The sequence below is a fragment of the Salmo salar genome, chromosome ssa12 (assembly GCF_905237065.1).
Source record: "Salmo salar chromosome ssa12, Ssal_v3.1, whole genome shotgun sequence".
NCBI classification, from domain to species: Eukaryota; Metazoa; Chordata; class Actinopteri; order Salmoniformes; family Salmonidae; genus Salmo; species Salmo salar.
In genome coordinates, this window is record NC_059453.1 from 88074655 (window position 1) to 88091970 (window position 17316).

The window sequence follows — 17316 nt, forward strand, 5'->3', positions numbered from 1 at the left end:
GTAGAATTGTTTTATGTAGGACACATTCCATCTATCTTAAAGTGCTCTAATCAAGGGAACAATAACCTTACAGGAGCATTTCCTGATCTTGGATGCAATCCACAGTAACTGTTCATCCTTACCTGAAACAGTGAAATTTGCCTCAGATTTATGACCATCCACCTCAAATGAATAGACTCCTGCATCATTTTTTTTACAGCTTTCAATTACCAGCTTATGACTGGCTCCATCTTGGATGATTTTCAGCCCATCCTTATCAGTTATCTGATGACAGAAATAGAGAATGGATTCAATCCAGTAGGGGACTGAAAATAGCATCTTGTTTTTCATTCAACTGTCAGAGCTTATTTTGTAATGGTTATTATTTCCCGTTATTTAACTTTGACAATATATACACATCATCAAGCTGTTTAGTTTAATCAAATGCGTTAGTATTGGTCTGGAGAATTAGCCTGCACACCATGTGTGTCTCCTGGAACAAGGTTGAAGAACACTCTATTTCTGTGATTGAAGAATACTGCACTCACTAGTTGCCCGTCTTTAAGCCAGACTCCCTCACAGTTCTCACGGCTCAGTTTGCAGGACAGCTCTGCTGTTTCCCCAAGGCTGCCATTAATATCAGCCAGTCCATTAAGGAATTGAACACCTGTATCAAATCAAATCAAAGTCACATGCACCAAATACAACAGGTGTAGGTAGACCTTACAGTGAAATACTTACTTACGAGCCCCTAACCGACAGTGCAGTTTAAAAAAATACAGCTAAGAATAAGAGATAATTAAAGAGCAGTAGTAAAAATTAACAATATATACAAGGGGGTGCCGGTACAGAGTCAATGTGCGGGGGCACCGGTTAGTTGAAGTAGTATGTACATGTAGGTAGTTAATTAAAGTGACCATGCATAGATGAAAACAGAGAGCGGCAGAGGTGTGGAGGGGGGGGAGTAGTCTGGATAGCCATTTGACTAGATGTTCAGGAGTCTTATGGTTTGGGGGTAGAAGCTGTTTAGAAACCTCCTGGACCTAGACATGGCGCTCCGGTACCGTTTGCCGTGTGGTAGCAGAGAGAACAGTCTATGACTAGGGTGGCTGGAGTCTTTGACAATTTTTAGGGCCTCCCTCTGACACCGCCTGGTATGGAGGTCCTGGATGGCAGGAAGCTTGGCCCCAGTGATGTACTGGGCCATTCGCACTACCCTCTGTAGTGCCTTGTGGTCGGAGGCCGAGCAGTTGCCATACCAGGCAGTGATGAAACCAGTCAGGATGCTCTCGATAGTGCAGCTGTGGAACCTTTTGAAGATCTGAGGACCCATGCCACATTTTTTCAGTCTCCTGATGGGGAATAGGTTTTGTTGTGCCCACTTCACGACTGTCATGGTGTGCTTGGACCATGTTAGTATGTTGGTGATGTGGACACCTAGGAACTTGAAGCTCTCAACCTGCTCCACTGCAGCCCCGTCGTTGAGAATGGGGATGTGCTCGGTCCTCTTTTTCTTGTTGTCCACAATCATCTCCTTTGTCTTGATCACGTTGAGGGAGAGGTTGTTGTCCTGGCACCACACAACCAGGTCTCTAACCTCCTCTCTATAGGCTGTCTTGTTGTTGTCAGTGATCAGGCCTACCACTGTTGTGTCATCGGCAAATGTAATGATGGTGTTGGAGTCGTACCTGGCCATGCAGTCATGAGTGAACAGGGAGTAGAGGAGGGGGCTGAGCACCCACCCCTGAGGGGCCCTTGTGTTGAGGATCAGTGTGGAGGATGTGTTGTTACCTACCCTTACCACCTGGGGGCGGCCCGTCAGGAAGTCCAGGATCCAGTTGCAGAGGGAGGTGTTTAGTCCCAGGGTCCTTAGCTTATGATGTAACATTAGGTAAGTAAACTCAGCAAAAAAATAAATGTCCCTTTTTCAGGACCCTGTCTTTCAAAGAAAATTCGTAAAAATCCAAATAACTTCACAGATCTTCTTTGTAAAGGGTTTAAACACTGTTTCCCATGCTTGTTCAATGAACCATAAACAATTAATGAACACCTGTTGAAACGGTCGTTAAGATACTATCAGCTTTGAAAAACACCAAAAGAAAGATGCCCAGGGTCCCTGCTCACCAGCATCATAAAGACAGAGCTACAGGGAGACAGGACGGACAGCTGATCATCCTCGCAGTGGCAGACCACGTTTAACAACACCTGCACACGATCGGTACATCCGAACATCACACCTGCGGGACAGATACAGGATGGCAACAGCAAATGCCTGAGTTACACCAGGAACGCACAGTCCCTCCATCAGTGCTCAGACTGTCCGCAATAGGCTAAGAGAGGCTGGACTGAGGGCTTGTAGGCCTGTTGTAAGTCAGGTCCTCACCAGACATCACCGGCAACAACGTCGCCTGTGGGCGCAAACCCATCATCACTGGACCAGACAGGACTGTCAAAAAGTGCTCTTCACTGACGAGTCGTGGTTTTGTCTCACCAGGGGTGATGGTCGGATTCGCGTTTATCGTTGAAGGAATGAGCGTTACACCGAGGCCTGTACTCTGGAGCGGGATCGATTTGGAGGTGGAGGGTACATCATGGTCTGGGGCGGTGTGTCACAGCATCATCGGACTGAGCTTGTTGTCTTTGCAGGCAATCTCAATGCTGTGCGTTACTGGGAAGACATCCTCCTCCCTCATGTGGTACCCTCCCTGCAGGCTCATCCTGACATGACCCTCCAGCATGACAATGCCACCAGCCATACTGCTCGTTCTGTGCATGATTTCTTGCAAGACAGGAATGTCAGTGTTCTGCCATGGCCAGCGAAGAGCCCGGATCTCAATCCCATTGAGCACATCTGGGACCTGTTGGTTCAGAGGGTGAGGGCTAGGGCAAGGGCCATTCCCCCCAGAAATGTCCGGGAATTTGCAGGTGCCTTGGTGGAAGAGTGGGGTAACATCTCACAGAAAGAACTGGCAAATCCGGTGCAGTCCATGAGGAGGAGATGCACTGCAGTACTTAAAACCTCTTTGGGCTAGGTGGGACGCTAGCGTGAAATTGCAGACCGCGAAATTCAAAATACAAAAATCGTAATATTAAACATTCATGAAAATACAAGTGTCTTACATCGTTTAAAAGCTTAACTTCTTGTTAATCCAACCGCTTTGTCAGATTTCAAAAAGGCTTCATGGCGAAAGCATACCATGCGATTATCTGAGGACAGCGACCCGCACTCACCAGCATTAAAAAAAAAATTCAAACCAGCAGAGGCATCACAAAAATCAGAAATAGCGATAAAATAAATCACCTACCTTTGAAGATCTTCCTCTGTTTGCAATCCCAAGGGTCCCAGCTACACAACAAATGGTAATTTTGTTCAATAAAGTCCTTCTTTATCTCCCAGAAAAGTCTGTTTAGTTGGCATGTTTGATTCAGTAATCCACCGTTCCACTCGTTCAACATGCAGACAAAGGAATCCCAGAAGTTACCGGTTAACTTCATCCAAACAAGTCAAATAACGTTTCTAATCAATCCTCAGGTATCCTAATATGTAAATAAACAATACAGTTTAAGACGGAAGGTAGTATGTTCAATACCGGAGATAAATAACGCCCTCATTCAAAAGACTAGAGTCCTAATGAGGGACACCTTGAAAAACTACCACTACTTGCTGAAACCCTTTCTAAAGACTGTTGACATCTAGTGGAAGCCATAGGAACTGCAATCTGGGAGAAATTCCTTTGAATGTCCCAGAGACTAGCATTGAAATGGCCTGTGACTTAAAAAAAAACTTTTCCGGATGGAAATGGTTCTATCCTGCCATGTCAGTTCTGTTATACTCACAAACATTATTTTAACAGTTTTAGAAACTTCAGAGTGTATTCAATGCTACCAATTGTATGCATATCCTAGCTTCTGGGCCTGAGTAACAGGCAGTTTACTTTGGACAAGTCAGTCATCCGAACTTCTGAATACTGCCCCCTAATGCAGCTGGTGGCCACACCAGATACTGACTGTTACTTTTGATTTTGACCCTCCCTCCCCCTTTGTTCAGGGACATATTCTTCAATTTCTGTTAGTCACATGTCTGTGGAACTTGTTCAGTTTATGTATCAGTTGTTGAATCTTGTTATGTTCATACAAATATTTACACATGTTAAGTTTGCTGAAAATAAATGCAGTTGACAGTGAGAGGACGAGTTTACATCATACCGTAGTCAGGATAATCTAGACAAGTAATGCATCACATTTTTCCTCATGATCTCATCTGTAAATTTGCATTTTTATAAATACACTATAAATACACACAAAAGCTATTTCAGCCACACCCTTTGCTGACAGGTGTATAAAATTGAGCACACAGCCATGCAATCTCTGTAGACAAACATTGGCAGTAGACTGACCTTACTGAAGAGCTCAGTGACTTTCCCCGTGGCATCGTCATAGGATGCCACATTTCCAACATGTCAGTTCATCAAATTTCTGCCCTGCTAGAGCAGCCCCGGTTAACTGTAAGCGCTCTTATTGTGAAGTGGAAACGTCTTGGAGCAACAATGGCTCAGCCACGAAGTGGTAAGCCACACAAGCTCACTGAGCGGGACTGCCGAGTGCTGAAGTGCGTAGCGCGTAAAAATCGTCTGTCCTTGGTTGCAACACTTATTTCCGAGTTCCAAACTGCCTCTGGAAGCAACGTCAGCACAATAACTGTTTGTCAGGAGCTTCATGAAAGGGGTTTCCATGGCCGAGCAGCCACACACAAGCCTACGATCACCATGTCCTATGTCAAGCGTTGGCTGGAAAGGTGTAAAGCTTCCACTGGACTCAGTGGAAACGCACTCTTTGGAGTGATGAATCATGCTTCACCATCTGGCAGTGCAACGGACAAATCTGGGTTTGGCGGATGCCAGGAGAATACTACCTGCCCCAATGCATAGTGCCAACTGTAAAGTTTGGTAGACAATTTTGTGCTTCCAACTTTATGGCAACAGTTTGGGGAAGGCCCTTTCCTGTTTCAGCATTACAATGCCCCGGCACCTAAAGCGAGGTCCATACATAAATGGTTTGTCGAGATCCGTGTGAAAGAACTTGACTGGCCTGCAAAGAACCCTGACCTCAACCCCAACACCTTTGGGATTAATTGGAACACCGACTGCGAGCCAGGCCTACTCACCCAGCATCAGTGCCCGACCTCACTAATGCTCTTGTGGCTGAATGGACGCAAGTCCCCGCAGCAATGTTCCAACATCTAGTGGAAAGCCTTCACAGAAGAGTTGAGGCTGTTATAGCAGCCGAGGAGGGCCCAACTCCATATTAATGCCCATGATTTTGGAATGAGATGTTCGATGAGGAGGTGTCTACACTCTTTTGGTCATGTAGTGTAGATATTCGATAGAAATTAAACAAAATAAGCAAGGTTAAATATGACAACTGACAAAATAATGATATGAACTAGACATATGGATTGGTTAGGCAGTGCACAAACTGGCAGTTTTGGTTTGTATGGTTGGTTGTACCACATTGACACAATAATACAGATGAACAAGTTATTGAGTTATGTTTACCGTGTCTTATAAAGGATTATAAACTAGGTGGTTCGAGCCCTGGATGCTGATTGGCTGAAAGCCATGTTATATCAGACTGTATACCATTGGTATAACAAAACATTTATTTTTACTGCTCTAATTAGATTGGTAACCAGTTTATAGTAGCAATAAGGCACCTCAAGGGTTTGTGATATATGGCCAATATACCACAACTAAGGGCTGTGTCCAGGCACTCCGTGTTGCGTCGTGCGTAAGAACAACCCTTAGCCGTGGTATACTGTATTAGCCATATACCACACCTCCTCGGGCCTTATTGCTTAAATATACTATTTGAAGTGAAAAAAACATAAGCCAATTTTTTGCTTTTAGTAAAAAAAAAAGGTTATTGACAATATACATTTATGGACTTTGTTTGGATAAAGGTAGTCAATGCACCTCTGGGGCATGTTCAGCAGGATGCAACGTTTTGGAACGTTCAGATAGAAATAGGCTGTAGAACAAACATGTCTCTCCGACATGTAGAAATAAGGAATCACATAGGCTCTATTCATGGAATTTCTATGTGCAAGGTTTAACAAAGTTTGGCAACTGAACGGGGCCCTTGATATGATGAGTGTGACAACCCACCAGTACTTATCAGCTAACTGGTATATGTCTTGCTCTAGTGCTATCTAGGAAGTACTGCAAGTCCTGGTCTGATGCTGACGAAGCCTGCTAATAAAGTCTACACAGCAAAAAAAGTATTTGCTTATAAATCGAAGGCTGAAGTCAATCTTCAATAAACAGTCCCACAACAAAGCTTTGATAAAAATAATGAATCTAAGGTCAACATATTTGTCAAGTACAAATTAAGCTACCATATAAAAATTACAGTAAATTAAAGTCAGAATTTAACATCCAACAAACTCCCTACTTTTTGCTGGGATTCCCTCAGGCAGTATTGTGTCAGCTTAACATTTAAACCACAGCTGCCATCAGGTTTAAACATCAGACTGAAATGAAAGAAACCAGCACCTTTTGGGGTTAAACTTGATCAAAAGTTTCTGGAAACAGTTTAATCTTCTACATTCAGATGTAGTTACACACATTTGTATATACAGAACCATGTGTAAAAAAGGTTAGCAAATTATCAAAAAAGCAACGAAAAGTTGCTGATGATAACCCCAGCAAAGACCATTGGACATCAATTTTCCCACTAATAATTTGAGATAAAAATTAAAATAACTTTTTAATTTAATGTTACATATTCGTACCAAATGTACATACATTTTTGCTCTAGTCCGCAGTCAGTGGTTAATATTTTTTTTCTTGATGATTAATCTACAATCTGTGATTATATATCATACAAAATATCACAGCCATTTTATTCTAAATGTCTTTGATTACTGGCCTTATCCAACATGCAATAGTCAACCTCTGTCTTCTCTTACCACGTCACATCCAGAGAATCGGTCAGTCTGGTATTTCACCGCACTCCAGGCCTCGACTCCTTTTCCAAGTTGATTATCTTAACCAATGCACATATCATTCATCTTATCTCCTTATTTATCTTTGGCAGCAACTCAAAAGTTGAGAAGCGTCATCAAGTTAGTCTGCTTACCACATTTACGTTAGCAGCAACACAACAAGAGCAACAAAACACTACTGCCTACACAATGTCCTTAAATGTAGGCAACATTGAGTATCCTAATGTACTGGGATAGAAAAAGTTGTTGAACCATTTACCTTTAACTCCATGTCCTTCTCCATCCCCCTCTCCAGCACCTGCTCCAGCTCCTGCTGCATCCGCAGCGTCCTTCTCTGCTTGGGCCCGTCTGGCTGCATCCGCAGCGTCCTTCTCTGCTTGGGCCCGTCTGGCTGCATCCGCAGCGTCCTTCTCTGCTTGGGCCCATCTGGCTGCATCCGCAGGGTCCATCTCTGCTTGGGCCCGTCTGGCTGCATCCGCAGCATCCTTCTCTGCTTGGGCCCGTCTGGCTGCATCCGCAGCGTCCTTCTCTGCTTGGGCCCGTCTGGCTGCATCCGCAGCGTCCTTCTCTGCTTGGGCCCGTCTGGCTGCATCCGCAGCGTCCTTCTCTGCTTGGGCCCGTCTGGCTGCATCCGCAGGGTCCTTCTCTGCTTGGGCTCGTCTGGCTGCATCCGCAGCGTCCTTCTCTGCTTGGGCTCGTCTTGCTGCATACAGGTCATCCTTTTCCTTCTGCAGCTTAGCTGACTGCTCTGCAGCTATCTTAGCCAGGTCCTCTCCTCCACCACCAGCCGTGGTGGTTTTACGGGACGTTTTTTTCCCACGCATGTTTGGGTCATTATCGGCTGAGTTAAGAGGGACATGGAAAGAGGGGTTTAAGTTCAAGTAATAGGCTTCATGTTTATGTTAGTTTTTGCTTATAAAATATTGTATCACAGTTGTCCCACCTTCCACAATAAGCCAAGCGTTGCAGGAGGCAATGCCAGCCATGGCAGTGTAGACTCCTTTGTCAACTTGGGCACAATCTTTCACCTTTAAGCTGTGAATGAGGTGGTCTTCTGACACAGTGATGTCAAACTTGTCCCCTTGTTCGAGAGGGATGTTCTTTCCAATCCACACAATCTTTGGGAAGGGGTGGGACAAGACACACTCAAACACGGCATCCTCTCTCTCCTTAGCCTTCACCTCCTGAATCTTGACAACAAACATCACTGGTATAACTGTAGAGGGAAAGACAGTACGATATTGGTGGGAAACATTTCTCACAAACATTCCTCAAGAATAATCAAATGATATACTGTGTTACAGTTGCTAAATTGGTCATACAGAAAGGTAGGAGAAGACGCATTCTTACTCTTAAAATCAGTTGAGAAACAATTGGCATCCTCAACGTCCACCTGGTACAACCCAGCGTCGTCTGGCATCAGGTCGTTGATGCTAAAGATATACTTTTTGCCAATTTTGTTTAGGTTGTGCTTCCCGCTGCCGTCGTCAGAATAGGGAACCATGACCCCATCCTTTTGGGCAGAAAAGTCAAACACATTATGCACTTCATAACATATTTTGTCAATCAATTAGCTTATCACTGGCTTCCATGGTGGGAGGGAGGACGTACCTTGAATAGGAAAACCTGACTGTTGGGATTCTTTAGTTCCATGTCCAGTTCAAACTCTGCTGAGCCATCTGTTTTCACCTCAATGTGTTTCAGATTTTGAAGTTTTTCAACGAACTATAAAATTGAAAGAGAGGATCAGGAGAGACTAAAGCAGGATGGTAAATTATTACCCACAAGGTATAGTAATCTGTAAATTGTTTGCCTTATTGCATCATCGCTGATACCTTTGCCTGTTCCTCCTCTCTCTCTTTCTTCTTTAGGTTCAGCTGCTTCAGCATCCAGCGGAAGTCAGTGACTCCATACTCCATACAGACCTTATCATAGTCCTTCTTAGGTGAGCTCAGCATCACCTCCCAGAACTTTGGATCAATCTCTCCCTCGTTCTTCTTTAGTTGTGGTTTAGTTCGTACAACCCTTTAATGGGAATAGGAAGAGTTAAAACTCTGGAGAAACTAGTGGTTGGCCATCCTTATCTATTTGTCAAAACACTGTCCTTGATATGTCTGTCTGAAGTATAGTCCAAAAAATGTTCTGAAAATGAATTAATGGTTTCCAAAAATGGACATGTATGTTCCCAAAACGGGACATGAAGTAATTGTTTCAGATATTTGTACTTGAAACAGTCATTTACTTCCTCTTAAGCATTTTTCTGAAATCCTCTGGTGCCGCTCTTTTTGGACCTAGAAGAGATTAAGAATTAAAATAACTATCCGGATAAATAGGTGTTCTTGAATCTTCATGCACTAAGGAATTGTGTAATATTAGGATATACAATAATTTTCACACCTGTTGTCGCTTTCTTCTTGAATCCAACTGAAAATAGAAAACAATAAATTTTTCTGATGAGTATTGCTAATAGAAAATGTGTTCTAGCAAGTGAACACAGTGCCATTTCAATGAATCATCCTAATGACATAAATCAATTCATTTCTCACCCTCAATAACATTCAAGGTGGCAGTGCAAACTGCTCTTCCATATTCATTGGCGGCAAAACATTTGTAGGTGTCAGCTTGTTCTGCTGTTACATTGGGCATCTGATGAAATGACAACATTGCAGTGAGATTTAACCCTACACTCGATCGATACCACACCAGACATACTGTAGGTCTAGTGCTTTTAGAGAGAAATGTAATGGCAAGGCTTTCTCCTGCATTGGCATCCTTGCAATATCACTTGTTTTATCAGTGGAATAATTATTAGATAATGACAATTTAAAGGGTTGATATTGGTTGTGCGTGCCATTAGCTTGCTTCTCCTACTTACCTCAAGAAAGTATTCTTCCATAATCTCATCATATCTACTGATATACTTCACTGGATCCTCCAGCGGGCCTTTGTTCCTGGCCCAGGTGATGTTTGGTTTAGGCACTCCGCTTACCATACTTTTGAAAAAGGCTAATTTACCTGAAAGCATAGATATGTGTATTGCACTATGAACATTAATGCTCTATTTAATTCTATACATGAAAGTCACCAAATGTTAATGTACTCTGCTAGAAACAAAGTGTTCTTACAGCCCAGAAATCAAGTTTGTGCACGTCAGTTTATACAATAACAAGAGACCCTACCCTCTTGGATTGTCAAAGCGATGGGCTTGCGGGTGAAGTCGGGGGTGGACATGCCCTCTGGTACTTCCTCCACAAACTGTGTTATCATAACTCCAGGGACTCTGGATCTTCTTTTAATAGCCACTGTTGAAGTCCGAAAACAAATACTCTCAGCTCGAAGTTGTTGTGAAGAAACAAGACCAAACAGCAACCAACATATAAGAAACATCTCCTGAATTAGAGAAATATTACAAAACATCATGAATGTTTTGTGTAGGTCAGTATATTATCACACCAGTTTAAAAAAAAGTACTCTCTTACACATCAATATTATACATGGGGCTGTATTACTTTGGTTGGCTGCGTTTGAAGGTGCATTTTAGTCATTCCGCCACAAGTGGTCAATATTTGATTTCCGCAGCAAAAAGTAAAGAGTGAAATGGAAAGATTGAAGTTATTCTAAATAATTGTATTGCTTTGCATGGAAACAAATATAATACATAACCCCAGTGAATAATATTGGAAAAATATTTTGTTTAAAAAAACGTCAGTAAATCTTTAGATCATTAGTAGCTAATTCAAATAATATCCTTTATTTTCAATATTTTACATGAAACTTGGTCCTGGAAAGGAACATTGTATCGTCACTTACTAATTAACATTCGGATGTCTTTAATGTTAATTTGTTTAATCGTTTGAAAAACAACAACATCAGAAAGTTCAGCCCTCCAGGACTGGGTTTTCAGTAACAATCAGGATAATCATCAAATAACATAAATCTTCACTGGCGGATGGGGGGATCGTGAATGGAGCATTAATTATGTGTGCACCAATTTTGTTCTCCACCATCTTGAAGTGATTTTTTAACCAGAGTGATTCTTTTAAAATATGATCACTGTAAACATGGCATGCATTGAGTTGAAGTGCATTTCAGCAGTTTCCCAATGTCAACCTTCCTACCTTGACCCTGGGGCACCCAGTCATCTTCTGCTAGTAAAAGCATATGCCGCACATGAATGGAGGCAGACAACAGAACAAAATACTGACAAACTGGCACAGCTTGGTCTTCCCACTGGGCACAGATGTCAATTCAACGTCTATTCCATTCCATTGAAATAACATGGAAACAACGTTGGTTCAACCAGTGTGTGCCCAGTTTGTTAACACTGACAGAGAAGGCAGATATATGCTAAAATATATCTCAGTGGGCTACACAGTGCATACAACTTATGACAAACAAGGTAGAAAAAGGGACATTGTAGAAGCAGGCATTTCTCCAAATTGCTAAAAGACAGACACAGGACATGTGGTAGAGGGTGTTCATTGGGTAAAAAGTTTTCAATACACCCATTTTATAGTACTAAAATCTCCAAAACAATTTCCCAGTTCAAGCCTCTTAAAATATTTATTTTACAGCACAATACAAATGACTATGCCTGCCCTGCACATTGCTACCATATTTTTTATTTCGACTCAATGTTGGTCCCAATAGATAAAACATGGATTTGCCAGAGAGGAGAGATCGAGATGGTTGAAATCAAATGTCATAATACTTGATTGATTTCTTTAAGATTATCTTTAGTGTCCATTCATTCCATCTCTTGTGTCATATTTATAATTTATCATCTGTTCCATCAATGAATGCTTCTGGATGACATTGCCATTATACTTTTTTGTAAAGTCAGTATATTTTCACACCAATTTTAAATGTGTACACTCTTACACTTCAATATTATACATGGCGCTGTATTACTTTGGTTGGCTGCTTTTCAAGGTGCATTTTAGTCAACCGTCCACAAGAGGTCAACATTTCATTTCCACAGCAAAAAGAAAATCGAAACATTTATGTAATTCGAATTAAATGTATTGCTTATTTGCTTCACATGGGAACAAATTGATACTTAACCCGAGTGAATAACATTGGAAGAATATTTTGTTCAAACGAGTAAAGTAAATATTTGTATCATTAGTAATTCAAATCATATACTTTATTTAAAATATTTCAAATGAACCCTGGCCCTGGAAATGAATGTTTTCTTGTCACTTAGTCTTAGGCCATACAAATGTAATTATCAGTTTAACAGCTGTCCCGCTTCACATTTCTTAAAAATAAAATATAAAGTTGAAATTTTGTACTGAAAATTGCAAAATTCTAGCTAAAATAATGTTCTCAAGCTTCTAGTAAAGAGATACACAACTTCCTATCAGATTATGAAAAGCTTTGTTTGCCTCAGACCTGGCTGGCACATGCTTTCAATGATTTTATCCCACTTTTGACACCAATGGTGAATGGGGGACTCATACCCGAATCACTGTGACTGCCATTAAAAACCTTAGCCATGACAAAGCAGCTAGAATCTATTGATAAAGTTGCTAGATGTTGAATTTTACAAGGTGGTGCACTTTTTTATTTTTTATTTTATTTGCTCGCACACATCACTTAATATGAACATGAAATCAGCTAAACCGGTAATCAAGTTTGAATGGCCTTACTGATTTACCGTATGATGTTACTTAGTGTCATCATCAATTGAAAAACAGCAACATCAGAAAGTTCAGCCCACCCAGGACAGGGATTACGGTAACAATCAGGATTATCAATTACATTATCAATTATATTGATAATCATAAAATCACATTCATCTTTACAGGAGGATGGGGTATCATCAATAATGGGAGCACCGATTTCCTTCAGCACACTTGATTCTTTTCTGCCCCATCCTGAAGTGATTTTTTTTTTTATCAGAGTGATTCTTTAAAATATGATCACTGTAAACATGGCATGGATCGTTAGGTTGCAGTGCATTTCCCAAAGTTAACCTTCCTACCTTCACCATGGGGCGCCCAGTCATCTTCTGCTAGTTAAAGCATATGACGCACATGAATGGAGACATACAATAGAACTAAGATACTGACAAACTGGCACAGCTTTGGCTTAACAATGACAGAGAAGGCACACTGGCAGACATATACTAAAATATATCACAATGGGCTACGCAATGTGTACAACATACAAGAAGAGCTACAACATATAACAAACACAGTAAAAATAGAGACAGGTAGCACTACTTGAATTCATTCTAATTGTAATTTAATTGTAGCATTAATTGAAGCAGGCATTTAAAAAAATGCTAAAAGACAGATACAGGACATGTGTTAGGGGGTGCTGGTTGGGTAAAAGTTATTCATTACTGAAAATCTCCTAAACAATTTCCCAGTTCAAGCCTAGAAAAATGTTTTATTTTACAGCACAATACTAATGACTGTTCCTGCAAACCACGTTGCCTTCATCTTGAGGTATCTTTCAGTGCTACCATATAAAATGTTTCTGCCTGGAGTCAGTGGTCCCAGTAGATAAAAGATGGATTGCCAGAGGGGTGATACGGAGATGATTGATTTCATTTAGAGTATCTCTAGTGTCCATTCATTCCATCTCTTGTGTCATCCTAATCAGGGTTGCATTGTTTGGAGATAGTCTTACCATCTTTTCCTTCAAGTACCTTGTCCTGTGTGGCTCAGTTGGTAGAGCATGGCGATTGTTGTGGGTTCGATTCCCACGGTGGCCAGCACAAAAATGTATGCACTCTACTGTAAGTCGCTCTGGATGAGAGCGTCTTCTAAAATGAAATGTAAGGATGATAGTGCTTCTCCAGATGATGATGTTTTTTTCCTGCACCTTTATATTGCTTGTTTGAAGGGAATTTCTTGGGACCATTGGACAAGATGAGAAAGTGCTCTGTTTGATGTCTACCAACATGTCTACAAGATTTGTTTGCAGGGAACCAGATGGTTCAGAAATATACAAGGATGTGTTTTGTTCTTGAAATAATGTCCAAGAGATTTGAGATTGACAGATGCAAAGATGGATGTGACCAAGATGCTCAGAGGAACGAGCAGTTGATGTCTGTTTCATATACTTGGCCAGAGTGTAGAATATATTTATTTATCATTTTATTCTCATTAAATTAATTTCCCAATGGTTGTGGCACTTTCATTAAAGCGCTTAGCCTGCAATAACACACTCATATTAGCTTGAAAGATTGCACAAAGTCAGGGGGAACTTGAAGATGGATAGAGGATGGTCTTATGGGCTCATTTGTTTTTAGTTCTCTTGTCTAGTTATTTCTATCTGCAGTAGGACCTTCATTTCCATGTTGCTGTACTCCTTTAACCTAAAAGTCATATTTGATATTGGGTGATTTGGATCAACCAAATGTAACCAATGTTTTGGCCGAAAGGGTAGAGAAGGTCAAGGGTTATGTATGATACTTACCTTGCCCTGGTGGGGGTGCAGTTGCCCCTGGTATCTTCATACTGGTATCTGGACTTGTTGTAGGCCAATTCAGAGTTAGAAAGCTGTTTATGTCTGAAAGAACATTGTATAAGGTTATACTTTTGTAATTCAGAAAATTATTCATACATTTTTCATAACACCTTACCACTGTGGTATGTTTTGTAAACTGATTTATAAATTAATTAGAGATTTGATTATTGCAGGAACATACTCAGGATATTAGGAAGACATTAGACAGTCCCTCAATGCTATTTACTCTGAGGTCATTCAGTTTCACATATCCATCCAGACCTGAATCCCTCTTATCGAGTCCTGTCTTGGTTGTCATGAGGTATCAGCATACCTCGAGACAGCCTTGACAGTCACCCAAGAGATGCTGGCACTATAAATGGGGAATATGAAACTTCACATGACGACGGACGACTGACTGACTCAGTCTAACTACCGCGAGAGACTAATGGCTGTGCCAATAGTTTAATCACCCTAATACCAAATTTGGTATTGAAGCAGTATTTGGGGCTCAAGAATCTGATTTTGCTAATATTTTGGGAATCGATAAAATATTGTATATTACTGTCTTTCATTTTAAGGTTGTGAAGTCCTTGTCCAGCAGTCTTACAAAAATAGAATACACATTATCTGAAGTATGGACTGAAGGCCTAGGGAAATGTGTGGTTTTGCTCTCTCAGTTCCCCATTATATTTGACCTTCAAAAATGATCACTCTGACCAATAAAGTTATATTAAGATTGATTTGATATGTATTGCGTCAGGAGTAACGCTAAACCAATGGTAAACACATTTATGGGATTCTCTATTTCAAGGGATCCTACTCAATCCATTTGTGTCCCTTGGGTGGCAAGCTCATAGGTCACATACCTCATTAAACGATAGGCACACTGTCTATCAGAATGTAATAATGTCAATCATAGCAACAGAATCTTGAATAATAAAGAAATAATGTTTCAGTAAAGAGAATAAAAAAATGTAGTAATGCTTTCCATTATACACTCTTAGAAAAAAGGGTTGCAAAAGGGTTCTTCGGCTTCTTAGGTTCTTAGGAGCACCCTTTTTGGTCCCAGGTAGAACCCTCTTGGCTTCCATGTAGAACCTTCTGTGGAAAGAGTTCTACATGGCACTCAAAAGGGTTCAACCAGCAACCAAAAAGGGTTATTCAAAGAGTTATCCTATGGGGACACCTGAATAACCTTTTTAGGTTCCAGATAGCACCTTTATTTCTAAGAGTGTAGTGCCATTCATTGACTTATTTCCATGTATTGTATTCCCAATGTTGTTCCCTAGAACTGTATGTTTTCAAAAGAATGAGTACTAACAGCACCTAGGAACTCAATCATCCTAGGACATGATCTTTAAATGTCCAAGGATATTAACAATCCACAGATTCTCTAGTTGCGGTATTATTGGTACGTCCTATCCATGCAATATAATTATATACAATTCTGTAAACTGTGGTTACAATTATATCCAATGTTATGATATAAGACCAGTTAGCAATCTTTTCAGCTCAGGGAATGATTAAATCTTAAAGTTAAACAAAAAAGAAAAGTAATCTAAAAGCAGAAATACTGATATTCCTGAAAAAAAGTCATTGTTTTCTATTGGTTGTAATATTGGTTGGGGCTCCCGAGTGGCGCAGCGGTCTAAGGCACTGCATCTTAGTGCTAGAGGCATCACTACAGAACCTGGTTCGTTTCCAGGCTGTTTCACAACTGGCCCTGATTGGGAGTCCCATAGGGTGGCGCACAGCGTTGTCTGGGTTAGGGTTTGCCCGGGGTAGACCATCATTGTAAATAAGAATTTGTTCTTAACTGACTTTCCTAGTTAAATAAAGGTCAAATCAAAAATATTCTTCACACTTTCAGAGATTTACAAACAAATCTTAATAAACATTAGTCTTGAAAGTTTACATTTTTTGTCTAGCAAGATAGTCTTCACTCACACCCAATTATTCAATTATTCAATTCTACATTTTAAATGAATTGATATTCAAATGGTGCAGACCAAGCCAGAACAGTATTGCTGAAACCTACACCATTTAGCTAAGATTATCATTCAATCATATCTCTCAAAAACACCCGTAGAACATCTAGGGCTGGGTTCTCCAACCCTGTTCCTGGAGAGAGTTTCCCTCCAGCCTCAGTAGTTTCTAACCTGATTCAGTTTGTCAACCAGTTATTATTAGAATCAGGTGTGCTAGATTAGGAATACGGATGGTAGCCCTTTAGGAACAGGTTTGGAGAGCCATGATCTAGAGGGTCGCACAATATGAGACCATACACACTGGGCACATGTCAGTTCAACGTCTAGTTTTGATTTACATTTGGTTGAGTCAACAAAGAATGTTGTTGGATTTAGGTTAAAAGTTGGGTGAAAATAATATGAAATTCCCTGACGTTGATGACTTTTTTCAAATCCAATCAGTTCTCCACGTTGATTCAACGTCATCACATATACTTCTTTTGGTTGAAATGACATGGAAACAACGTTGATTCAACCAGTTTGTGCCCAGTGGGTATTTACATTTATGCCATTTCAAATGCACCAGACCTAAGTTTACTTCGTCTTTCATGTAAAACTCTCCGTTGAGATCTACAGTGTTAAGAGTTAAGCCAATGAATAAATATCAAGCCACAGGATTAAGTGAATGGCACAAACTCTTCCCTGGTGAGTGTGTGGGAAGCCCTCCTAGGTTCATCCCTGATCAAATAGACCGAGCAGCAGTCTAGAAATTACTTACCTCCCAGTGGTAAGTCCTCTAAGCACGACTCCTCTCCTTTAGATCTGTCTTGGCTGTCTCCGATACTTCGGCACTGCCTCCCCCCTTTTGTTAGGTGATAAAGTGGAACACGTAGAAACGCTCTA

The 17316-nt window shown here is 40.9% G+C and overlaps 1 protein-coding gene across 4 annotated transcripts in view; it reads right to left on the reverse strand.

Annotated features, from left to right (window-relative positions):
* Window positions 1-17316, reverse strand: part of LOC106566018 (immunoglobulin-like and fibronectin type III domain-containing protein 1) — a 36294-nt gene extending 18978 nt beyond the window's left edge. The window contains exons 1-16 of one of the 4 annotated variants that reach the window (XM_014133800.2): window positions 17192-17316; window positions 14414-14506; window positions 12969-12995; window positions 11101-11127; window positions 10162-10284; window positions 9858-9997; window positions 9529-9628; window positions 9380-9406; window positions 9225-9273; window positions 8818-9007; window positions 8594-8707; window positions 8333-8495; window positions 7926-8198; window positions 7242-7823; window positions 528-646; window positions 123-264 (exon numbers count right to left, since the gene is read on the reverse strand). In XM_014133800.2, coding sequence (XP_013989275.1) covers window positions 123-264; window positions 528-646; window positions 7242-7823; window positions 7926-8198; window positions 8333-8495; window positions 8594-8707; window positions 8818-9007; window positions 9225-9273; window positions 9380-9406; window positions 9529-9628; window positions 9858-9997; window positions 10162-10284; window positions 11101-11127; window positions 12969-12995; window positions 14414-14453 — 2116 coding nt within the window. In that variant the 5' untranslated portion in view covers window positions 14454-14506; window positions 17192-17316. Of the gene's footprint in view, window positions 1-122; window positions 265-527; window positions 647-7241; window positions 7824-7925; window positions 8199-8332; window positions 8496-8593; window positions 8708-8817; window positions 9008-9224; window positions 9274-9379; window positions 9407-9528; window positions 9629-9857; window positions 9998-10161; window positions 10285-11100; window positions 11128-12968; window positions 12999-14413; window positions 14507-17191 lie in introns of all 4 variants that reach the window. The other 3 variants (XM_014133798.2, XM_014133802.2, XM_014133803.2) reach the window with 3 other exon arrangements.